At 39.4% G+C, this 25762-nt stretch overlaps 1 protein-coding gene across 2 annotated transcripts; it reads left to right on the forward strand.

Moving 5' to 3' along the window:
• The first annotated feature begins 5472 nt into the window (after window positions 1-5472).
• SH3BGRL2 (SH3 domain binding glutamate rich protein like 2) lies at window positions 5473-25403 on the forward strand. 2 transcript variants are annotated; one of them, XM_085316077.1, is made up of 5 exons: window positions 5473-5552; window positions 5897-5938; window positions 7933-8118; window positions 21461-21541; window positions 23584-25403. In XM_085316077.1, exons 2-5 carry the CDS (start codon window positions 5921-5923, stop codon window positions 23584-23586), a joined length of 288 nt encoding a protein of 95 aa, XP_085172203.1. In that variant the 5' UTR covers window positions 5473-5552; window positions 5897-5920; the 3' UTR covers window positions 23587-25403. The 2 variants fall into 2 exon arrangements, with proteins under 2 accessions (XP_085172203.1, XP_085172202.1); XM_085316076.1 differs by having other exon boundaries at window positions 5476-5552; window positions 23587-25403.
• Window positions 25404-25762: the final 359 nt, after the last annotated feature.

The raw sequence follows: 25762 nt of genomic DNA on the forward strand, positions 1-25762 counted from the left end.
TGTGGGAGAAAGGTGGATGTGACCTCRTATTTCTGTGGGAACAGGGCAAACCCTGAAGCCCAGTATGCCCCTGTGTTGTGCTTGACAGTACTTTAGCCTGGACAAGTCTAGCCTTGATGCCTGCCTTAACCTCCCTTGGACACTATACCGATCTGTTGAGAGACTCTGCRGTGTAGGGAACTCTTGCAACTTTGCAGTCCTCATCAACTAGCTGTTGTTTTGGAAATATCGGGAGCAGCAGCCTCGTTTAACTGGGGGCTGGGCGCTGGGTACAGAAAGACAACATGGAGAAGGCTCAGCCTCGCAGGTGGCATAGGGGATGGCCAGCGGGACTTTCAGCTTGAGCAACCTGGCTTCTGAACTGAGACCCTACCCAGGTGAAGCAGGGCTAAAAACTTGTTATGTCTCATGGGCTCTTAGGTGTTAACATTTTAATCCATTCTAATAGTTAAATATTCCTATGTCACTGGGGTTTGGTGCTTAAAGCTAATGAGAGGGAAGAAGCATGAGCTATATTTTTRGTGCCAGGAAATTTACTTTTATATCACTTTTGCAGCAAGTACAGAAAATACTGTTGGGGATACTTTATTCGTTGCTACAAAACAATGCGACTGATAAAACATGTAGGACTAGTTCACACCATTTTCTGTGCTCTGCTKACTCACTATGTCCCAAAACAATTGTGATACGCTTGTGTGTTTGCAGCTTAAAAATCTAGGTGGTAGACACATTACCTAATGGGAAGTTTGTGTGTGGATTTCTTGTTGGGGGGATTTTTTGTTGTTGTTGTTTTTAACGATAAACTTTTATCTTTCTTTGCACAATTTATGAGTACTGTAGCATTCTATGATTTGCTTACYTTCCAGAACCTGCTATTTTCAGTGACATATCAGTGAACTTTAAACAATTACAAGTATTTGATAAATTTTAAGAAAATATAGAAACAAAACAAAGCTATCACATCTTTMTTCCCTCCTCCAAGTAGTAATTTTACCAAGGAATTTTGATTCATGTGAACGAAATGATACCTCATAAATTCCTACGTATTTTCAGCTCTTGCAGGCTTGGACTTTTATGTACAGAATGCAGTACTATTTCTTGCTCTCCTATCTCTGCAAGAGGAATTGTGAGATTCAGAGATCAACTTTATGTTCATCACTGCAGGACCAAGGACTGAGTTTTCAACAATTCAGACCTTGAAAGTTCTCAACCACCTCACTGAACTGGGACTTCACTGAGAAGTGGTATTCTCCAGAATCAAAATAACTTACAGAAAGGMATAAACATATGAATAAATGTAATGTAGCATGGAGACCAGAGAATACCTTGCATTTAATTAGGAGGCAGACTCTCCTATCACTAAAGAATATCTGAATTAATAAGTGTTATGGTTAGCATACTTGTATTTATGTATACATTTTGAAAAGGAAGATAGATGCTGCTTGTTGAAAGGGTTTCTATCATGATGTGAAATACTTGCTATAAATACGTTGCTGACTAAAGAGAATAGTACAAGGAGGAGTTAAGTGTGGAATTCTAAATAGGAGATTTAAATTATTCTCTGGTAACCTGGAGAGATTTCTGTTGGAAAAATGCATGAAAATAACACTTTCTTTTTACCCACTCTCCTGCATTACTGAAACATAYGGTAAATTGCAAACAAAAATGTCTATCTGTTGAAAGAAGTCAGCTACCAGCTAGGATTTGAATTGTTTGTCTTTTGAAATGAATTATTCTAGTCCTGCAGAATGGTTCCATCAAATGGAGAAAATTTTAATAATTGAGAGTATGCTGAATGGTAAAAGCTTAATGAATCCCTAAAATCTTGCAAGCTGCTTAGAGCTTCTCTTGTGTTTTATGCTCGTCACCAGGATCCCTAACCTTTCCTTTCCCTTTTGTTCTTACTGAAACAGTGCCAAGTCAGCTCCTGAGCAAACACCCATCTTTTRTTTTGAGCACTGGTGTATGGTGTAGATGTATGTGTACTTAGCAACAACTCCTTAATGTTTCTGAGTTACTTGTTACCTGCACAGAGAACAACAGTTTCTTACTTCTCCTCTTCTTAAACCCACAATGGAAASACATACACTGAAATAGATTTAAATCAATTTTATCACAGTGTAACATCTGACAAGGAAAATACGAGCTTAACAGGCACTGGGCATGGAGCAAAGCCCACCATCTTCTTTAGCTTTATAGAGAAAGTAAGTAATTTGTTGTCCTTTACTGACTGCTTTTGATAAGGAGTCTTTCAACAAGCAAACCTGCCTCAAGTTGTAATTGTATTTCTTAAATACTGGAATCTTTCAGAGGTACAAAGCACATATTACAYAGAGGTAAAGGTGTGCAAATTGCCAAACTAAGTAACGTTTCAGCAGCTCCCAGGGCACTGCAGCTTACTTTGCATAAAGCTGAACAGATTGCCTCCCCAGTTTGAGAGTATTTCATATGGCACATTCTTAATTATGTCTCTGTATGTGAGTGAAACATTGCTGCTAGCTGYGGCCCTGGGCTCTGCAGGCTGCATGTGGCTACTGCTCAGGGCCTGTTCTCTTTCTTTTCAGATTTAAAGGTTCTGTGGTTTAGGATTTAGAAACATGGATATATAGCTTTTCTTGAGGATGAAGTGTTCAWAGTGTTTTTAGCTATTTGGACGGCTATTCTGAAGAGACTTCATTTCCCTTCTACTGCCTGTAATGCAATAGTWGCTGTGGCAGATAGTCATTTATTTTGTTGTTGACAATAGTTACATAATACTGATTTATTTTTTTTCTTTCTTTCCGACCCTCCTCCACCTCACCACAGTCTCTCATCTYCTTTTCCCTGTGTGCATAGCTGAGTTGTATTCTCCTGTGCCAAGAACAGTGAATTAATCATACAAACCTTTGTAAAGGTCTGTCACAGCACTGCCATCTCTCTGCAGTAAAAATTGCCAGAGGTCAGCTGTGCTCTCTTTTCTTAAGCAAAGCAGACGACGAGAAAGTCAGCAGAATGTCTCTATTGCTCCAGATTTTTAATATAACAAGACTGTGAGGATTTGCGTGCTGGTCTGAGTGAATGTGTGGGATTGTTTTTCTGTGCTTCTATATGAAAGCAGAAGGACATTAGAAGAAAAAGAATGCTGATCTGCTTCTGACACTGTGGTCGTGCCTTTGGTTGTTTGCGTGAGGTCTAAAGGCAAAGGCTCCTGTTTGCTMTTTTCAGCTGTGGGAGTGAACTGGAACTTGTGTTTCTGTAACACCAATACTGTTTATACCGTTCATATTTCAAGTACCTGTAGCCGRCCATGCTTCTGYTGAGCCATTTCCTTAGGATGTGGTTTCACTGGTGGTTGGAGCTGGTGAGACTACATTGTGGATGTTACTGATGCTTCCTCTCTTTTTCCCCTGGTTCCTACATTAGCCTTTATGCAAGGGAAGTTGCAGGAGCTACTTGACAGGAGGGAGCCAGGTTGCACCATCTCAGTGACGGTTAGCTGAGAGATCTGCTTAGCTTGTATCATCAAACTGTGCTCTAAAGGTGCTCCTGCCAAAAGCAATATATTCAGTTTTTAGCTGAGTCAGTGAGAGGATGATTTGGCTGCTGCAACAGGACTTGTTCTGGAATAAGAGGGGGCAAGAAAAGAGTAGCTGGATTGAAGGAGAAGGAGGGGAACCAGCAGGACCATTTTCTCTTTAGTGGCACAGTTCTAGGTGGATATATGCCGATCTGGACTACTGAAGCTTTTGAGATGGACTTAGGGCTATATTTTAATGTCAGACTTCTAAAATGTATTTGTGGTCTGAGAACCCAGCCTAGAAGATAACTCTCGTGACGCCTGATTCTCAGCATGCATGTGGTCTGAATCTGTCCGGGGTGGAATTTTGTATTACAAAGAAAGCTGATTTATTCTTGGGATTTCTCTGTAACAAAGGGACGGTTCGGATTGGACTTTGTCTCTTCGTGGTTCCAGGATGAAGAGAATGTAGGATGGTCAGTCCTACATGTCTCGCTCAGCGGACAGTGCACTAAGTAGTAGCTGCTGCTATTGCCTGCATTTTACATGCAGGAGAACTGAAACAGAGGGAATGCTCTGTSTCCTGAAGGTCAGGGTTAGAGTCCAGAGCAGAAAACCATTTTCCTGYATCTATATTGGTAGACTATGGTAGATTCTCTGTTATCATTAGTTCAGGAATAGAGCTTAGGAAAACAATCCAAAGAGACTATTTATTCCTAAGAGAAATTAATTCAGGGGTRCCTATATTTTCCTGAAGGTCTGAAYGGATGATCTCAGTAGGCCTACCTGGTCTGAAAATRTCTTTGAAGTATTTCTCAAAAGCAATGTGTCCTCTCTGAAGGTGTTACCTGTTACAAATCAATATAAAGAAATGGAAACTAAGGGAAAAAAATTAGAGGAGAAAGCCTGGACACTTTAGCTGGGATAGACCTTCCTTATAAATTGAACTATTAAATAAGTGACTGACTCATTTTAACAGTTCCATATATCAAAATGGTTATCCTAATACTGCTGTTTTTTAATCCTTGTAAGGAGACAAGCTCCAAATRCTTTTTTGTGTGTGTGAATAGAAGTGCAGATTAACAATAAAAGCCAACCCAGAGGACAGATGTTTTGCAAACAGCCTACTAAAAACATGGGAGACAAACACTGAGTAGTATCTCCTAGCTCTCATGGAGCTTTCCTCACTATGTTAGAGATGGATTAGGATCATATTATGTAGAAAAACACTGATATTTTCACAGTCATTGTTTCTGCTTAATAAGAGGAGATGATCTTGCTTGCTTTTATTCATATTTATGGCTAATACTCTTTCATGACTGGAAGGAAATTTCAAAAAAAAGAGCAATGAAGTGTCTGAGATGAGATGAATGGAATGCATATGGAAACTTCAGTCTCTTTATGTAATACAAAATTAAGTAGGATGATATGTTTTCCTCTGAGACTTCACAATGGATATATATTTTGATGTTATATCTTGCAGTGTCTTCARGGGTGCTGAAACATAYTAAAARCAAAATATTTTGCTTTTGAAGGAGTCTAGTCTGTAAGAATACTAATGCTTTCCCAAAGTGTTGTATAAATCGCCATGAGTTGAGTTGTTCCGAACATGGTACCACTGTCTTGTGAAGACTCTTTTCAGGTTCCCGTCAGCTGCAGCACACTGGAAACCTAGGAAGCCGTGAGCTGCAAGGCTAAGTTTTGCAAAGGGGACTAAAGTGCCCACCTCCATAGTTTGTCAAATGATTCATCTCCACTGGGCTCCTAAGCAGAGCCCAGGTCCTCCCCATAGACTAGTGAGGAGGGAAGAACTGCTGYTGTTCTCTGTGGCGTGTTGTATTTGGTCAAATGGTGGAAGCTTTTGTAGCTCAGAGTCACCACAAATGAGAGCTGCAGGCAGGACTCCGAGGCTGACGTACTCTTGCGGCACAGATCCAGTTTTATGGCAAGACAAAGCTCCCGTGGTTTTCTTGGGGAATAATCGTCTGGCTTCTGTTGTGGCAGATGCTCTGATCGTCAATCAAACAACAAGGCATAATTTAATAGAATTCCTGATGTAAGTAACACTCTTGCTTTAGCTTACAGACTTGAATGAAATCACTTGTGGGAGGGAAAAAATGCTACTTTTGGGCTGAAAATTTTCAGGACATTTTGTCTGAATTTATGCAGCTGGCACATCCTCAGCTGATAACTCATGCAGATGTTGTATGGAGAATTGTAAGGCTTATGTCTGAAAAAGGCAATTTATTTCCTTTCAATATCTTAATTAATTTTATAAAAATAAAAATAATAGATTAGGAAATGTGCATTTGTGGGAGAATTCTCGTGGTGTGAACAGGGAAATATTGGGGATCTGATTAAATCTGAGTTCCAGTTGTTAAGCTTGTGTGCCATGTGCAGGCTACTGACAGTCAGCAGATTAACATGGGTCCACATATACTGGTAAGTGACTTGGGCTGGGGCAATGAAAGTCAGTTGTTTAGACTGTGAAACTGTTAGCACATAGAGCTTTGGCCAAGGCCGTTTCATGGTCTCATGAGCAATTCCTGGCTGTGATTTAGGTGTTACAGTGTGCCAGGGACCGTGCCCAATACACAGGCCCCAGGGCCAGAGGACAGGCCCCGGCACTGCATAAATCACTAGCTGCTCTGGGCAGGGTTGCTGGTGAATACTGCAGTAGGGAATTGCAGCTGGTTTTAGCACTGCTGCATTGAAAGGAAGCGCCCTGCCCCTCACGTGATTTTAAATGTCTCTTTTCTATTTAAATTAATATTTAATATTTGTATTAAGAAAATGTCAGTCTTCCATCTCATCTCTTTTGGGCCTGTTTTGCAGCTTTTTTATGCTAAAAGACAGAGCAAAAAAAAAAAATCTCTTTCACTTCTGTATTGACAATAGAATTCCTCCTTGCAACTTTTTAGGGAGGCTATAAAAGGTATGTTGTCTTCAGTATCAGCAGTGATGATGAGGCAGTAATTTTGCACACAATTTTAAGAGCTGCCTGCAGTATGAAAAAGTGATCATTTCATAATATGCCTAAAAATCAATATAGCACACGTAAGAAAAGAAAAAAGAATAAGACAGTGAGACAAATGCTTCAAAGCCATCTGCTTCTCAAAAAGACAACAAGCATTTTAAAGCTTTGTCTTTCTAGGTTCTGTCTTGAGATGGCTACCCTCTTATTTCACAGAAACAGTGATTCCATCACCATTACCACCAAAAGCTGTCTATTCTGTGGTATGTTTAGGTAGACAAATGGATTGTGTGACAAGAGCAACTAGCACATGCACTTTAAAAATCCTCTGATTTCCAAATAGTATCTAGGTTATATGATACCCGCAGGCATTATTCATCTGCCTGGGCTTTATGCSAATCAGCAACTGTGTGGCTCTGACACCCCAAGAATACCACAAAATTATTAAATCTGTCTTTTTTTTTCCTTCAAATAATGCTGCTGATTATAGCTGTAAAAAATTAAACACTGTATAATTTAGAGTTCCTTTCTGAAGGAATTAGTTTTGTCATAGAGATGCAAGAGGTATAGCATGGACTGAAGAGAATGCAGAACAGATCTTGCTGAATGAGCACAGCTAAAGCTTTCCTCAGCCGCAGGTAGTTTTTATTTGAGTGGATCTGCCTGAAGCCCAGCTAGCTGTCAAGAGTTGGTGTTACTTAGCTACTGTGAGCTAAATACTGCCTATATTCTGCCTCCATTAAACTTTTGTATAAAGACGATAGAGGGGCAGAAACACCATACGCTGAGTACAAACTTCATGCACATTTTTTGCAGTGAAGTTAATTATCAAGAGATAAGGTCATGCTTAGTTTTAAGAATGTATGATATGTGTACAGAGACTCTTAATTAAAAGATTCAACATGTTGTGTTCAGCAGGCTGCATTTTTAAGATGTCTAAGTATCTAGAGAGGCAAAAAAGTGTGTAGCAGGGGTGTTTTCTCAGAAGTGCCAGCATGCTTGTCTCTGTGAATAATGGGAGTAGATTCTTCTGGGACTTGCTAAGTTACTTACCTTGCACTTCTTCGTGCCTATGTTCTTCAAAATGTAGCCTCTAGTGATTTTAAAAAAMCAGTTACCGCCTTTAGCTCCTACTTCTTAGAGTCCCATATAGAGTCTTTACAGAAGCATCTTTAAAAAGCAAAGTCTGAAACTCCCATAGTGGAAATAGAGACAACCTTTTAGAAGTGAGGTGAATAAGTGTAACCTTTGCCAACTTGCAAAGTAACAGCGGTATTTAATTTCTATGAACTTAAAGCTGAAAAAAAAAACTTCTGTCTTCCTGAGTTAGTGAACTTCCTAGGGGGTGGGATGGGAGATGAGGAATGTTTGTAAAGATATGTTGGTTATAGTGGTCTTGCACTGATGTGTGTTCTTCTCTTCTTTCCTTTTTTCTCTTCTCTTCTCCTTTTTTCTCTTCTAGATAAAGAAGAGGCAACAAGATGTGGTGAGGTTTCTGGAAGCCAATCGTATAGAGTTTGAAGAGGTGGATATCACAATGTCAGAGGAGAAAAGACAGTGGATGTATAAAAATATTCCTGAGGACAGGCAGCCTGCACAAGGCAATCCACTGCCACCACAGATATTCAGTGATGATCGGTACTGTGGAGTAAGTAGCTATTATGGTTGTCAGCTAACAACATATTAGTGATACACCATTTAGAAAGTCAGGACTTTGTATAGAACTTTCTCTMTCAGTGTCTGAATTAATGGTGACAGCTTGTAGGGATAGGAGCAGGTAATGTCATTAATGAAAATTCAGATCATTCATCTGTAAATCCTAATATTGTTTCAGCTAGTGGTTTTCCCTTCACAAACAAAAGAACTGGGAATATCATGTACTTCATGTGTAACCTGTTGATGATAAAATCCTTTGTGAGACCACCAGAATCTGGGGATTCCTCATTTTGCTGCTACCTTGTTCTAACTCAAGCATAAAAATTCCAACGGAAATCTGAATAAATGAGAACACTGGCTAGACTGAGTTATATTGTCATTGTAATTAAGCTCCGTCTCTTCTGCTCTCATAGGGTTAATTGCATCTATACTCAGAGATTCTTTATGCAGTCAAAAGTCTCTAGGATAATTGAAAACTATTTGCTCTTTGGAATGTAGAATAGTTTTATTTTTCCGTAAAGGAAAGCAGTTTGAGAGTTGTTTTCCTCTGTTGAAAGACTGCTTAGCATGAGAGCTTGTGACTGACAGCAGGCTGATGGACAGGCAGATTTCTCTGCTGGTGTGTGTAAGCTGTAATAGTTTCTCYATCCACTAGTGCAAGCTGAGACACTAGCCTTTGACTGATGTGTTAAGAATGGCACTGTATGAATGTTTTATTCTCCTGCTTAGCCAGTRTGGTATGCTGCAGGCTTGAGTCTCTGGCACTGTCATAATCTGGGAGCATCTTCCCTGAATTTATACTTGTCTTTGAGCAAAATATTGCAAAAAAGATGGCATCTGAGACTTTTTCACCTTGCTGCATCATTTTATACTTTAACCTTGTGACTTGCACATCGTATGGGAGGCAGGTGTGGGGTACCTGCTAGACTGAGTGATGAGATAAGGGGATGTTTTATGTGCCATGCTGGATGCATCAGGAAGCGAGTGAGTAATGCTTGTGTGTGAGTTCAGTAGGCGGATGAAATGGAGAAGAGTGTCTCGGTGGTTATAATAGCTGGAACAGAGTAGATATGGGTATTGTGTAGGTTACTGACTGCAATATGAGGGAGAGACAAGGTAATTTAGGATACTGTGCAACGAATGGTTTGAGTATATTGCAGCAGCTGACTGGCTTTTTGAGGCAAAATAGTTAACATCCCTCCCATATGTTTTGTGTTGGTTTTGCTGGTTTACCTCCTGTGTCAGTTTTGAAACTCTTCCTACTTAAGAGAGAGAAGTGTCCATTAAGGAAGTGGATCTGGGATGTGGAAGGAATTTTGACACACACTTAGAGTAGGCTTTCATTTACAAAATAACAACACTTCCATTGCTTTGTGTAATTTTAGCTCACTAGGGAAACATGATATTTAAGCTGCTGTTTCTTTCCCTTTCTACATCTTTTCAGCTTTCCTTTATAGAACATTTTAACCCAGTCTTAGAAAAACTGTTAATTGCTGTTTGGAATTAGCAGGGCAGAAGATGTCATGCAACATGGAGATGATCTCATTAATCTRTCTACTTAGCTGATAGCTGTTTTGGTTGAGCAGAGGTAATCCTATTACTAGACCTCATCGTCAGTGTGAACATCTTTAAAGAACATACTTTGAGAAGAAAATATGTATTTTCTAGGATGAAGGAAAAAGTATGTGCAGTAACTTTCATCAGTTATCCTGCTGGCKTTAGTTAATGAGGTTCTGAGGTAACAGAGTGGAGACAAAACATTAGGCAGAAGGCAAAAGAGGTCAGCTCTGGAAAGGGGGGTAGAATATTACAAAGGGGTTAGATGAAGTAAGCAGACATTACATGTCTTTTCCTTTTGTGATTTCACGTTAAGGTCTTTCACATGTTTGTTTTGACACAAATACTTTTTTAAAAAATCATTATTAAATAACTAAAAAAAAACCCCAAAACAAAAACCCAGAGTTTTCTGTCAATTGAATTAGAGAAAATTGTACCTCTGGTTCCTGATTTGTGTCCAGGCAATTTCTAAATCCAATTTGCTGTGTTCACAAAGGACTGTCTGTTTTTCTGACTGCCAATTCTGCAGTCTAACCATGTTACCAGGAAACTACCTATAGACTGATTCTGGCTTATGCATTATTACTGAAAATGCAAATGAGTCAGATCCTTTGTTGTTTTTTCAAATATATTAAGGCTAGATAGGGAAAAGTGGGATAGATACACTTTTTATTTTGTTTATATTATTTCAAGAGATCTTCACAGGAATATGACGCACAAGTCAAAATAGACTCTTTTCGTGCTCATAGCCATACTATTTTTTTTCTGTGTTAGGAAAAGCATTAATAGTTGTTTTTTTTTCCTCTCTCCATGTCTTCCTTAGTAGAAAACCTTAGCAATGTGCTCAAGGATATTACCTGAAAATAGATTTTTCTGGCTAGAAAATTATCATTTGAATTGATCACTTTTCAGAATGTAACTGCACATTAGAGGAAGTTTGTCTTCTGTCTTTTCCTTAAATATCCATAACAGGTTGGTTTCAGCAATTTGATTTTACGATAGCTTGTATTACAGGGAAAAAGGTAAAAAAGATGACCARTGCTTACTGGTTCACAAAACAAACTGTCTTGTACCTCAGGAGAAGGGGTCTTTTTTGTATCAAAAGACTTGTCTTGATGCATGAGAGAGACCTTGAAATTTGGTCTAAATTGATGTAATCTCAAATGTTGTCATTAATCTGTTTTATACTTTTTTTAGTCTTTGGAGATMAGCTCCCTGATTTTTTTCAGTAACAAGATCTGCTAATGGGATTTTGAAATACAATACTCGGCAAGAACCATTTTTACTTCCTGTTAACAAGATAGATAAGTGCTGTGATCCCAGAAGAACATAAATCATTTAACTGATAATCTAGTATTGTATGATAGCACCAACACTGTGATCTTTTACATATTTTTATGTTTTTGCAGTCTCTTGTTTCATCTTAGTGACATTGCTATAACATTGTAAGTAGTAAGGAAAGAGTCTACATTTCAGACAAATCAGACACATGAATCTGCACAGTTAATTTACAATGGTGTAAATCTGAAATTATCACAGTGATCTTGCGCTAGTTAGTGCTATGTAAGAGTTAGGAAATTTCAGTGCATAGTATATGTTCCAGGAAGGAACTCCTACACACTGCATAAATAAAAGTAAAATTGAGATACTTTGGAAAAAATAAGAGAGTGTAGAGCCATTTTCCTCAGTAGGAACTAGCTGATATTTTAAACCAAAGGAATTTTTATTTAACTATCAATCTAAAGCTCTTTGATTCAGGAGTTTTCCAATTTGTAGGGATGATACAGCATCAAGTAAAGGGCTGTAAATGAGACCTTCAGTTAATGCTTTGTATCTTTCATGTAGTCATTCTTTCACTTCCTTCTACAGCTAAAGGCAGCTGTAAACTGTTTTCTGTCCTCTACTTAGATAGATAGTAAAGTAACTGAAACGTAGATAGCATTTTGTAAAACAATTTCAGCATTTAATGAAATCAGTGGTAGTCATGAGYCTCTGAATTAATGAAGACAGAAGTTTTAGAGTCAGGATGACATTTGGCACTTCTGTTGCATATAGTGTTTTAAATCCTTTCTCTAGGAGATTGTCATTGTGCTTATTTGGACAAAAAATGTTCTTATTAGGTAGGCCAGTGTGTATTCACCACTGCTTTAACTACTGAGACTGACTTGAAGAATTGCATTATTCTGTTGACTATCTGCCACTCAGCTATTATAAATTTGTCAGCCTGGGACAGTACAAAAACCTATGATGACTAGATTTTAAGCCTTTTTCTTTCTTTTCTTTTGCAGAAGCTGTCTATGTGGCTACTGACAGCAGGATTCTTGTTATTTCTCTTACTAGAGTGTAAATTGACATTTTAGGGTCATATTAAATGTCTGCTTGTATCATTTTTTTCAAATTTCACTTGTATCCTTGTGTACAGTAATGGAGCATGGCAAATACTGTTTTGGTAGAAAGATGAAGACTGCATTTGGTTTTGTAAGTTTCCACTATCTAAACCCTTTGCTTTCAAGGTTACAGAAAATTTTCTAAATGCTCCACTTCCCATTGTGAATTTATTTTCACCTAGTCACATCAGTGATAATTGCATATGAATTGTTCAGATTATTCTAAAGAATTGCTGGTAAGATAAACCATAGTACCAACTATTCAGTATTCTACAGGCTGAAAACGCTGTTTAACAATAAGAATTATTCATCTTGCTTGCTGTTACATTTTTTATCCAGATCCTGGAAAATCCAGGTAGATGGAAAGATCACTGTGGGTTGGTACATTAGGGCCAGATTTGCAAAGGGACTGTGGCATGATGCCAAGCACTGACATGTAGATTTTGGGCATGTGCCTTCCAGAGTGAAATTTGCACCCCCAAGGTAGTGCTCAAGCCTCTTTACACAGTAGGTGAGAAGCTGCAAGTTAACATTTTGAAGCAGTTTTATATGTAGAAAGTTTGCCAATCTTGTGGGATTGCCTGAAATTTAGGCCAACTAAAATTCAAAGGAAATCTGTTTCCAGGTGGGAGTTTGAGCTGAGTAGCAAATATTTACATAGCAGGCTTACTTCTTTTTTTTTCTTTCTTTCTTGGAAGCTGCTCAGATGGTTTAGAGTGTTAAGGTAAGCCCTGGTAGATTGCCTAGTGGGCAGAGCAGTAGATACAAAGATATGTGATAGTTATTGTCTTTCCTTGAAATGTAGTATGTGGATATCAACTCCATCAAAACAGCAAAAGCCTATAGACAAGGAAGAAGCAAAACAGACTTGAAAGGAGTGCAGTGTTCTCAAGAACTATTCAGTACACGGGCAATTGCTGCAGCAGTGATTTCTCTACTCTGTGAAAAACCAGTCTCCTTTTTCTTTCTTTCTTTCTTTTCTTTCTTTCTTTTTTTTTTTTTTTTTTTAAGATCAGGAAAAGAATCATACACATTTCTTAAGTAAAAAGATGCATTTTATTCTTTGTATGTGTCAAATGACAAGTCAGTAACTAAAAGAAAGAAGCAGCAAAAGAGGATTTAAGAAAGACTACATGAGTGTCTGCCCTGACCTGTTGTGGGGACGTTTGGCATGCAGAGCTTGAACTTTGTCTCTGGATCCTCAGGCAACATGGCAATAGTTCACCTTAGCATGCCAGCTGTAATGTGTTTATTTCAGGAGCCAGAGCTATTGTGAGGCTAAACTGATTTTCAGCAAGTCTGCATTCAATTCCCTGCACCCTTGGAGATGTCTCATACGACTCACTTAGTATCTTGGTGGTCCAGTTCTGTCTTCAGGAATGAAGTAATCTCACCAGATGAAATTTAGTATTAGTTGCTCAGAGATCGTATAATGGCTGCTCAGATACATGATTGATGGTGCTGAAACTTTCTTCATTGTAAGAGCCTTCCCTCCACATACACACATTTTTCTATCGAAGAGACAGTTCCCTACATGGTCAATTGAAGCTGTTCGTTTGAAATTGTTCTCAGTTACCTTTTGCAGTTGCTTACAAGTAGTTCATGGATCCCAGGCATCTGTACACCTTAGGTGGAAGGTGAGTGAGTTAGGGACACAGCACTGTTTATCTTCCCAGTTAGGCCGTCTGTCAGGCAAGGAGTACAGAAGGCAGAGCTGTCACTGGAAAGGCAGCTCCTGCCCCTGCCTCTTCTCTCTGCTGGCAGGATCCTGCTCTGCCCATTCATGGGGTCCATACAGTTGTAACTTATAGGCTGTGTCTTTCCTTTCGTCTTCCGCTTCTTCACTGTTCGTCCATGTCCTGAAGAAAGAACTTCAGTTCTTTGTAGTACGTACTACTTTAAGGGGAATATGGGACTAGAGGTAGGGTAGCCAGCCTACCCAGTGTTAGAGCTTTAGAAAATACAAACTCAGCAGTTCAGTAAAAATAAAATAATCCGAGAATTTTATCCTCCCCAGAGTGATTAAAATTGGTATCAGTAATGTATTAGTGCTGCCTTAACGTGTGCGAGTGGAGGAAGTACCTTCCTGTTGAGCACCATCATTTGTATTTGGTCTATTTCCTTTTTGCTTTCTAGACTTATTGAAATAGCTTTTTCAAGGCAAAGTAATAGAAAAATTACTCAGTTTTTTTGCAGTCTGACTGACTGTAACTGTTCAAGACATACTGTTTTCCTTCCTGCATCAGAGCCCAGGACTGGGAGATATCTATGTTGCTACTGCCTTGTAACTAGGTGAACTTGTTCTAGCAAAGGGATTCAGTATTACAGTTTTAACTCCAGATTCTTGATTTACAAATTGGATGTGGGAAAMGCTCTCGTATCAAGTAAACCATCCTGCCGCCTAAAGATGGTAGTTGTAAAGGGCTTGACACATCTGTGGAAATGCCTTACTCTGGCAACACTGTAGTTCATAAATAAAATAATGCAGGGTGTATATGTATTTTAAAATGGTTAAAGACCATCAGTATAAAATTAATATAGTACTGTAACAGACTAGTAGAAAATACTGCAAATTCTTTATAATTCTTGATTTATATCTTTATTACATCGATATTCTGCAAGATTTGTGAATAATGATTAAATGTGACAYAAGTTACTAACAATTTTGTTTGGGATCCACATTCTCCTTTGCACGGAATGGAAACTCCATATTGCTCTGTACCTCCTTGAGAAGAAGGAATTAGTCTTGAAGGGGTCAGGATTACTTCAGTTAAATGGTGTTTTATAAAGGGCCTAGTCTATTAAAATATACTGAGGAAAGGATAAGAAAGCTTACTAAGTGATAGAAATACATGGCGGTACATAGTATGGCACAGGATATGGGTAGCAGCGTATTAGAGCAGTATCTGGAGAGGGTCATGCCTGTTTTTAGGGAGTGACCAGGTAAAATAAGTAATTCACTGTACATCATGCTAATGTGATTGCCGTCTAGGAAACACTGTCAAGGTATAGCAATTTTCTAGACCATTTGAAAGTAAAAATGGTGTTAATGTAGTATAGTGCCATTACAATTAGAACGGCTTTCTTCTTTGAAACCTTCCCATTTCTGTTCTTCTGTTAAAGACCCACAGAAAATGAAAGAARGGTTGAAAGTGATCCTGCCAATGTCCAATTCTAAGCAAATGGAAGGGAGAAACTCCTTTTTCATTAAGTGCACTGAGATGTCACCTAATATTGTTAATAGTACAGTGTTCTAAGACAAAAAGGCAAGCTATGTGGTTGTCATATCCTTATAAAGTTACAGCTGCCTTAAAACAYGCCCAGGTTAAAACATGTGTTTGCAGAGCTTCTGTGCAGCATGGTTAATTTGTTTTTCATCTATGTTTGGTTGCAGAAGGATGACTGCTATAGTGAACTCCCCTATGTTTCAGCCACTCCCTCTTCTCAAACTCCTGTCCTGGTCTGATTTGATAAAATTCTTACCCAAACAACTTAACTCGTAAAATTACATGCTAAGCTGGAAGGTGCACTGCAGTGGGGCCCCTGTTGTAACCTGATTCTGCCACTGCCTTTCCCTGAGCATTCCCCTGCCTTCATAGGGGCACGGTGCTAGTTCAAAGTCCTTTGCATTCGATTGTGGGAAGCCCTTTTGCATTGGGACTCTCTGTCGGAGACGTAAGGGATATCAGTTCTTAGATATTTGATGCCTATGTGCCCTGTCATTGAGTTACCAGCATCACATCACTCATGTGCTGTACTAAACAGTAGAACTGTCCCTGACATCTGTCTCCCTTGTATTAGAGCCTCTGTTTTTGGAAGCCTGTCGCTAGAGATTAGCAAAATACACACCTAGCCCTTATGAGAGAGTAACAGGTTGCTCTGTAGAATTAATTATATTAGCACTTTAAAAATCCTGTCCAGAGATCTTATCAGAAGGTTAGCTAGTTGAAAACTATCATGTTTAGACTAGCCTGTGTTGTGCGGACAAGTTCTTTCTGCATGTGTATTTGTATAATATTAAAAAAGGGGCTCACATACAGGCGCACACGCTTGTTCTCCAAGGAGAGCTGTGCTGAGTAAGAGCTTTCCGTTGTAATCCTAATCAGATCAATGAATGAATGTCACCTGCCCCAGAGAACTGAAATGCCCTTTTCAGGAAGGGTGCTAACATCTCATTTTCAGTGGCATGCAATATTAAGTTGGTCAGGAGCAGAGTGCTGATTCAGTTCATTTAAATTATAAGTTCCCCACTATTGCTTGTAAGAGCAATTACTTTGTCTTTTTTGTATGAATGAAGAGATAGTAATCATATTTAATGAATGATTACCAAAGAGAAACAATTTCCAACAGCATGACAATAGAATTTTTCTTTATGTGATGTTTAATAATTAATATATTTTAAAATATCCATATAAAAAGTGGTGTAAGCTACATTTGTGCAAATTGCTTGTTTTTCTGCTTCTTGGTTTGGAAAGGTAAACACTCAATAAGCAATAAAAATTTGTTTGCGGATTAAAAGTACAGAGCCAATTTTCTTTTTTAAAGAAACTTATTGGAAGGAGTTTTATTCATAGTTACTGTTACTGTCTTTGAACTTCATAAAGGATAATATTAATCTGAGTTGCAGTTATGGATGGACAGTATCTATGTAATTGCTAACTGGTAAATGAAATCTATTGTGTTAGTATTATACCTTACTACTTACTCAATGCCRTAATTTTTGCATATGTCTTTTGAAGCACATACTGTTTTTATGCTGATCTGTAATATTGCCAGTTTTAACTTCAGTGTGCAGAAAATAGGTTTTCCCGGCAGTGACAGTGTTTGTTTAAACAAGCCTTGGTGTACCTGCTTAACAATCTGAGCCAAATTAATTATGACGTTGTCTGTAATCACATCACTACACTGATTTGATCTCCCAGCACTAGGAAAACAGCACACTTCAGGCATGCACGTCACATTCAGGATTCAGCTACCACTGTAGCCATGCTCAGCTATGTGAACAGAGAAAGGACAGCTACCCTGGAAGTGTAATTTCTGAGGAAGAGAAAATTTCCATGACCAACAACTTTCCTATTGGAGCAGATGGGCATAAAACACCCATAAATGCCAGAATGACGTGTGTCATTGTGAAGAGTTAAATCCAGATTTCCTGACTGCTAGTCCACTGTCTCAAGGACGAGGCTGCTCTTACTTCAGTATAGCATTTGGGCAGTGGCTGGCTTTGGGGATTTCTGTATGATGTAGATATTAAGAGAATTCTGCCTTTGATTAATCTGGCTTTAAAACAATGTAAAGCAACCACTGGCCTCCTAGTTGGAGGGTCGCTGGAAGGGCTCAGATTTTGAAAACAAAGCTATAAAGTTTGAAGCTTGAATATTTTTCTTTTTTTTTTTCTTACTAGCACACTGAATGGACATTTGCACTTGACTTTGCTGCTTACTTTAAAACTCTGCATAACATATAACTTAAGATAACACAAATGGCCTTACTGTGTGAGACTGAAGGTTCATCTAGCCAARATTTGTCTCAGCCGTGGCCATAAGCATCTGCATAGGAGAGACTGAGAGCAAGACAAGTAGATCCACTGTGCACTGCATACAGTACCAATTATCCTGCTACCACAGTGAACTTCACCACCTTCCTTTCCTTACCATCTGGGGTTACTTTGCGCCTGAAGACCACAGTCGTCTTCTCTGTTCTGGTTTAGAATCACTCAAACCATTGATTTTAATGGTGAGAAGCCAGGCCTAACATACTCAGATGGCTAGTAACCCGTTAAGAAACATTGTCTGACTTGAAATAGCTTTTAACTTACCTTATTTTCACTCCTGTCACTTCTCTATCCCCTCAAATCATGCTGAGCTATATCTTTTCTCTTCACTGGTRTTTATAGTTTTCTGCAGCCTTTCACCCCCATGTCTTCTTGATGTATCACCTGTATTTTGTGGCTTTTCAACTTTTCCTGAGGGACTGAGCGTCTCTGCTTCAGTGATGATTCATGTTCTCTATCTCTACATCTCTTTAGTTTTAATAGCTTTAGTTAGTGAGTTGGCAGAATTTTGTGTGTTAATAACATGTAATTAGCAACTCTGGAAAGCATCAAAGWTCATAATTTAAAGGGATACAGTCAAAATTATATTTATACACATAGTTTCCATTAGAAGTGGGGTGGTGCGTGGCAATTTGCCATACCACCGTGCTGGTATATTTTTAGGTTAACAGCTGCTTTTTGAATGCCTCCAGAGAGTCAGTGAAAGCCACTTCTTTGCAAAAAGGCAAGATACTGCTGCTCAGCTGATCCTGGCTGGCATGGTGGAGCTGCCTGGCACAGTGGCAAAGGAATTTTAGTAACTTGCCATCTGCAGTGAAGCTCAATGCAGGAACAGGGAGCTACTGACTTGCCAAAAAGAGCTGATGGTGGCCTCCTTTCTCTGCGGGGTGCAGGGTGTCCCATAGAGCTTTTTCAAGTGGGWCCTGCTGGCTTGCAAGTGACTTGGGTTCTTGCCTGTGTTTGAAGCTTTCAGCTTCCTCTGAGCTTCACACTGTTTTCCTTCTTCAACCTCTGCATCTACTGCTGATAGCACAAAGACGATCATCATGTTTTTTCRTGTCCATATACTTTCATTTAGTGTCTTTACATATAGTCCAAATCTGTGCAGACCTTCTGTCCTTAAAAATGTAAGGTCAAAGGTGGGATGTTTTTGGAACATCTCTCATCTTACACGTATTACTGGGAAAGTCAGAGTTGCCTGCTTTGAACTCCTACTCCATCCCAAAGCAAAACTGAAGAGAGGTTGAGGTTGTTTCTCAAAAAAATCTCTTAAGAAAATACCATACTAAAGGGATTTCTTTCAGCTTTTATAGGGCTATGATACATTTTTTAAACTTTTTTTAAACACTTCAGTATTTGGGGATGCTCTGTTTTCATTGCAGAAACTGGTGGGAAAACTTTCCTATTTAAAATTTTATTACTGCTTTATCTAAAAGCACGATACTTCCTTTCCATCTCTCCCTCACAGCATGAAAGCGTCAATAGCGTTTTAGTATGTTTTGCAGTACACGTTTTAAAGCACTGGGGAACTTGCTTCTGGCTGATAATTTCCTGTAGGTGTAATTATTCTCCTCTTTGTAAAATAAATGAATCCACTGATCTTTATGCTCTTTTAAACACACAGTTACTTAGTTTAGCTCATTGTTTAACCTTCACAGTTCTTTTGGTGTGTGAATCTAGATTTGATAATCTGCAAAAACGTGTATAAAATGTATTAAATCAGGCCTGAGCATTTATAGAAGTAAAAATTAACACTTGCAGAAAGCTTTTGATGATTAGGTCTTAAATCACTTTGCAGATGTTAGAGTAAACAGATACTCACAGATGTTGTTGAATGGTCTGAGTCACAAAGTCACTGTCAGAGCCAGGAATGCAGCACTGTTTCCTATGACACTATTTTCAGGCTATGAATCCTTGCGCATCCTGATTTTCTTTCAGATTTATTAACCGAGGGTGTTAAAGTATAGTCGTAGAGCAGTGATGGCTTTAGAGCTAATAGAAGCATTAGGATTAAGACACTCTTAGAGAACCCCAGGGCCTGAGAATGGGAAGAGAGGTGATGGCTTACTCGAACAAGCCAGGAGTCACCTCTTGGGCAAAGTGTTGAGGCCAGCAGTTCTCCAGCCTCTTTGTAAACTGCTTTAGGAGGGAAAGGTGAGGGAAGAAAGTGATGTCTGCCTTGTGCTGTGCTGCTGCAGAAACACTCCTGGTAGCTGCCTGCCTGTGAGTTAGCTGCTTGCAGGAGTTGTGATGAGGAGCTTAAGCCAAGTGAAGCCTGCCYTGCAGCTGAGAGGTGCCCTCACTCTCCTCACCGCAGGTTGTACTCTCTCACTCATCCACAACCTTCAGCTCTACAGCTGACTTGTAGATGAACCCAGGGGAGAAAATTAAGGTTATTTCTCAATTAGTTCAGGAGTTACACATGTGGTCACTCATCTAACGTGTGTCCCTCATTACTTTTCATGTGCCTTAACAGTGTCAGCCTGGATCTCATTCAGATTTAATAACATCCATGCAGTTTTTTAAGTTTTACTCTTAAAGGTTAAAGGCTTAATCAAACATCCTTCTGCAGAGCTGCAGCATTACTTGTTGCTTGTCTAGGTGTTTTAATGATTAAATTGCCCTCTGCATCTTTGGCATTGATGTGGTTGCTTTTATTACTGTTTGCTAATTACTATTATCAACTTTGTTGTGACCTAGTTAGGAGGTCTGCCTATTTTACTTTGATTTGCTTTCTGGCTATTAGTTGTGAATTTATGTTAAATCAATAATTAGCATCAGTTCCTCACCTTCAATGAATTTGTTTTAGAAAAAAATATTTGTCTATTTACTCTGTTTTATTATATGTTTAATTTCCAGATTAGGTAGAACAGACAATACCTTAAAACTAACAGTTGGAGCTTAAAACTAACTCTCTGTCTCCCTCTCTGTCTCTCAGTATGGATATCTATATTTGAAAGTTGAAAAGATCGGAAGATGTAAAGCTTATTCTTGGATACTGACTTACTGCCTGAGTCTATAGCAATATGCTATCTCTCAAGAAGAAAAAGACAAAAAGTCATCTTATGGAGATTTGCTCTTTCTACTATGTCAGCTAATAAGCTGAATCCTAATCAACATCATATGCTTCTGCCAGTGTCTGTGTGTCTTCGAGGGCAGATACTTTTAATTTTGAGACTATTAGGCTGGAAAATGACATATATTCAGGTATAGTTTTTTCCTAGACTTGAGGGTACTTGCTTGATGGTGCAACTGCAAAGTACAGCTTTGCTAGGACAACTGTGTTTGCATCGGTATAGGAGCAAACCACTATGGTAAAGTGTCTCTGTCTAGTGCACCATAAAGGACTTGAGAGAAATGCTGCGTGTCTGCAGGGTGATTATGGATCTCATGGCAGGTGTATTAGCCATACAAGTGATGACTATGCATTTTCCATCCAAATGTAATTCAGCTTCTTTAGGACTTTTCCTTGAAGGTTTTCACGTTTGAAAATATTTTATTTCCTAAAATGGCAATTCAAAAACCCATCGGAAACTTACTTTTAGATACCTAATTACCTTTAAAATATGCCCACAAGGCAATTCAACATTTGTATCTTTATGTCAAATTAAGCAGTGAAAGGTGTTAGAGAATCTGTGTATTTTTCTTTGCTGTTGGAGTTGGTGATATTGTTACTGTTTGAAATACTTGTTAGGTTTGCATGGGAGAATATGGGTAAGTATCAGTGAATATTTTCCTGAACATTATTACGTATCACCCTTCACTCTAATACATAGCGTGAGAAGATCAAGCAGGAGAACACTAGTACAAATATTGACTGATCATCTTTCCTCTAGGATTATGATGGCTTTTTTGAATCAAAGGAAAGCAACACTGTCTTCTCCTTTCTCAGACTGAAACCTAGTTTGGCATCAAAGGTAAGTGTAATATTGCAGACTTCTTAGGAAATTTGTGAAATACTGAGATTGAATTTTCTTTCAACTGAAAGAACTCAGTGTGTTCAGATGGACCATTATCTTGATAACTATCCATATCAACTTAATGCTGATGAGGTAATTAAAACTGCTGCAGTGAGAGGTAAAGCATTTTAAATGAAACCAAGTTTTATATTGGAGTAATTTGAGACAGCAAATGAATTAAGTTCAGGGAACACATTTTGCTTCCCTTTAGCAGTGTAAATTAAAAGCAACTGACTTAATTAAAACAGAGAACCAAACTTGAGTCTTAATCACTGAAATATCTGCAGCTAATAACACCAGAACTTCATCTTGCTGGACCAGCCTGCCATAGTGGGACAACCAGGATGACATTTATTCATTAGGAATTAAAAAACATGCTGAAATGGTAGAGGTACCAAGAGTTGTAGCAATGTTTTGGATAAGAATTAAATTCTAAAGAACGCTTATAACAGGACAGAGCAGAGAGCCAGTGAATATGCTTCTGTTGAAGGCAATATAACAGAGGACACTTTACTGCCTTACGGACGCCTGAATGGGCCTGGACACGCGTGCAAAGAGAGTATGTATAATGCTCCTATGGGCAGTAAATCAAATACCTAAGGGAAGGTTTTCTTCTGGGTTTGGTTAGTAGTACTCTTTCAGGTCTGGATTGTAGCCCTTGGGTATCTATAAAGTTCCTCTTCTGTCAGGAATTCATTTATTTTTGGACTCCATGGAGGAGATGAACAGGAGGAAACACAGAAAAAGGTAGTTTTGGCAGCCTGCCTTGTTTCCTATCTTGAAGAATTAGTTGTAGGAAGAAGATGATCTCCTACTGAAATCAGAATAACAACTTCTCTGCAGCTATGTTCCTAGGAAATATAAACTGTTGTAGGCCTGCAGGAGTGTCCATATAAATGCAGCTCACTTTTTGAGTCTGTTAGTGTTGGAAAGTGATGCATCCTCAGCTGTTATGGAGACTAGGCCTAGGGGCACCGCATGTTCCAAAGGATTTGCCTGGGCCGGACACAGAGAAAGGAGGCAGGGCTGGCAGGTGCAGGGAAAGAGGATGAAGGTCACAAACACAGGGGATGAGAACGTAAGAACATGTTATAGTATCCTGGAGTATCCAGGTATCCATGGTATCCTGGGGTGCATTAGGAAGAGTGTTCCCAGCAGGTCGAGGGAGGTGATTCKGCRCCTCTACTCAGCCCTGGGGAGGCCTCATCTCGAGTACTGTGTCCAGTTCTGTCTCTCTGCAAGAGAGACATGGAGCTACTGGAGAGATTTCCAGTGTAGGGCGATGAAGATGATCAGAGGGCTGGAGCACCTGCCCTMKGAGGAACGGCTGTGAGAGCTGGGCCTGTTTAGCCTGGGGAAGAGGAGACTGAGGGGGGGATCTTATCAGTGTGTACAAGTACCTGAAGGGAGGGTGTCAAGGGGACAGGGACAAACTCTTTTCAGTTRTCCCATGTGACAGGACAAGAGGCAATGGGCAGAAATTGAAGCACGGGAAATTCTGCCTGGACATGAGAGTTCTTCCCTGTGAGAGTGACAGAGCCCTGGCACAGGTTGCCCGGAGAGGTTGTGGAGTCTCCTTCTCTGGAGATCTTCAAGGCCTGCCTGGATGCAACCCTGTCTAACCTGCTCTAGGTGACCCTGCTGAGCAGGGAGGTTGGACTAGATGATCTCCAGAGGTCCCTTCCAACCTTACTGATTCTNNNTCCCATGTGACAGGACAAGAGGCAATGGGCAGAAATTGAAGCACGGGAAATTCTGCCTGGACATGAGAGTTCTTCCCTGTGAGAGTGACAGAGCCCTGGCACAGGTTGCCCAGAGAGGTTGTGGAGTCTGCTTCTCTGGAGATCTTCAAGGCCTGCCTGGATGCAACCCTGTCTAACCTGCTCTAGGTGACCCTGCTGAGCAGGGAGGTTGGACTAGATGATCTCCAGAGGTCCCTTCCAACCTTACTGATTCTGTGATTCTATAGTATCAACAATCCTTTTTTTTTCTCTTTTAAGTAGGAGTCAGAACCCTAGAACACCTGTCTAAAGCTTCGACAAGCACATCTTCTGAATGGATGACCCTGTTCTTCAGCACACGATGGCTTCCCTAATGGATCACTGTGATAGAGCAACATGCATCATCATTAGTATTCTGCTTGCCACTGGGATGGTGCTCACCAACAATATGGAATTAATAAYGTATATGAAATGGGGTTAAGACAGAGCTACTCATCTTCCTTTTCAAAAAWATTTTTTGTTCGTATTTCATGTTTGTTTTTAGATAGCTTTTATACCTAGCACTGACATTCTGTCTGACACATATGTTTGAGGATGAATAGTGGTCATGTAGAGCCTATATTGTTAATAGATACACTTACGTAGTCAGATTCCTTACCTTTTTAAATTCTTGTAACTACAGCACTTGGAATTAGCTCACTGTGATAGTTAAAGTGCTGGTGCTTATTAGGACGTCTGTGCTACCTACAATCCATCAGGTAAAAACAGTCAATCTTAAGATCTCAGTCCAACCTAAGAACTGCCATATTTCCGCTCTACCTGTATTTATTGTGATTTTTATGCTAGCATATGTTTATTTTAAGAGATATGGGCTGCTAAGCTTGGTCATAAAAACTTGATTTGCCTCATGAAGAACATTGCAACTGGCTGTTTAAAAACAGTTGTTATCGTGGAGGGGGTGCCAAGATGAAATATTTTGACATGGATCCTTTTCCAAATACAGGTAAAATGTGCATGGATAGAAAATAGTGGCTAGTTYAGAAGAAGAGGTCTCACAGATAATGATCGTATTAAGTAACATCTTAAGTGAGACAGCAGCATCCCAAGTTAGAGCTCTGGAGCTCTTCACTTGGACTGTCTTAAAATGAAAATTTGCCAAAACCTTGAGTTTACCTCCAGTAACACACTGCTCAACCATTATCCACGTAAGAACCAGGAGGATACTTTGAGAGTGAGGGCTCAAATCTGTAGAGGKTTAAATGCTCTGCCCTTCTCCAGGAGCACACCTAACTTGCTCAGCTCTTGTTCCCATATGTGCTGTTCTCCCCCCCTCCCATGGGGAGGTATGCCTCAAAGATGATAAGAAAGCTGGGTGTGTTCTTTGCTGGATGAAGCTACACTAGTCAGCCCTACTGAGGAGCAGAAGCTAGGGAAAGGAGGTGGAGAGTGTCCCCAGAGGGATTGTTCTGAGGCACATAGCAKAACTTTGGCCCTTGACTTGCCAATAAGCATTGCAAAATGCATTTTAGTAAGAAGTCAAATTGCATTCTGCATTATGAATCACTTCTAGCTATTTAAATAACAGCTAAGCTGTAATGTAGTTCATGGTTAGTGATTTCATAATGCTAGGTAGTACTATTCCAATAACTGTCCTTATGTCTTTGGGTAAATGACAGATGACCACTATGTGCGAGAGCTTCTCTGCRATCCCATTTTCACTCAGATTGTGGCTAGAGAGAAGCCAAACTTCTTGTAAAAACTATCAGAAAGCAACTCTCTCTGTGTAACAAGTGACGTTTCTGTTAAAATCAGTAACCTTAGTTGTCCCTTCCAACCAACTAGGATGCTGAAGGTCATCTAGTCCAGTACTGTGTCAGAATCAGGGCAAACACCAACACTAGCTCAGGCTTTGTCTGGTAGAGTGTCAAATACATCCAAAGATGGAGATCTCATAACCTTCTAGGTAGCCTGTGGCAGTGCTGCACTACTCTCCTAGTAAAAACTTTTTTCCTAATGTCTGACCTGAACTGCCAAGCTGTCATTTGTGGCTGTTGCCTTTTTTTTTTTTTTTTTTTTTTTTTTTTTTTTTTTTTTTTTTTTTTTTTTTTTTTTTTTTTTTTTTTTTTGTGGGGGGGGTTTTTTGTTTTTTTTTTTTTTTTTTTTTTTTTTTTTTTTTTAATAAATATTGTCTGGTATTCACAGGAAGAATTTGGCACCATCCTTTTTGTAACTACCTTCCAGATAGTTGTGGGCTACTACTAGGTCACCCCTTAGCCACCTTTTTGCTTGACTGAGCAAACCCAGCTTCCTCAGCCTCTCTCTACAGTTCGTGTGCTTTAGGCCCCTGGCTGTCTTAGTTTGGTGGAGGGCTCCTCCCAGCCTGTACTGATGCATGGCCACCCCCAGGTACAGAACTTTGCACTTTTTCCTATCAAACCTCAGGAGGTCTCTGTTGGCT

The sequence above is a fragment of the Rhea americana genome, unplaced genomic scaffold, assembly GCF_003343005.1.
Source record: "Rhea americana isolate MKP2758 unplaced genomic scaffold, rheAme1 scaffold_45, whole genome shotgun sequence".
NCBI lineage: Eukaryota > Metazoa > Chordata > Aves > Rheiformes > Rheidae > Rhea > Rhea americana.

Excerpts from the sequence above, each read along its gene's own strand:
- SH3BGRL2 (XM_085316076.1), top strand. Across the intron at positions 8,119-21,460 it reads GTGATGATCGGTACTGTGGA|GATTATGATGGCTTTTTTGA; the intron begins GTAAGTAGCTAT and ends TCTTTCCTCTAG.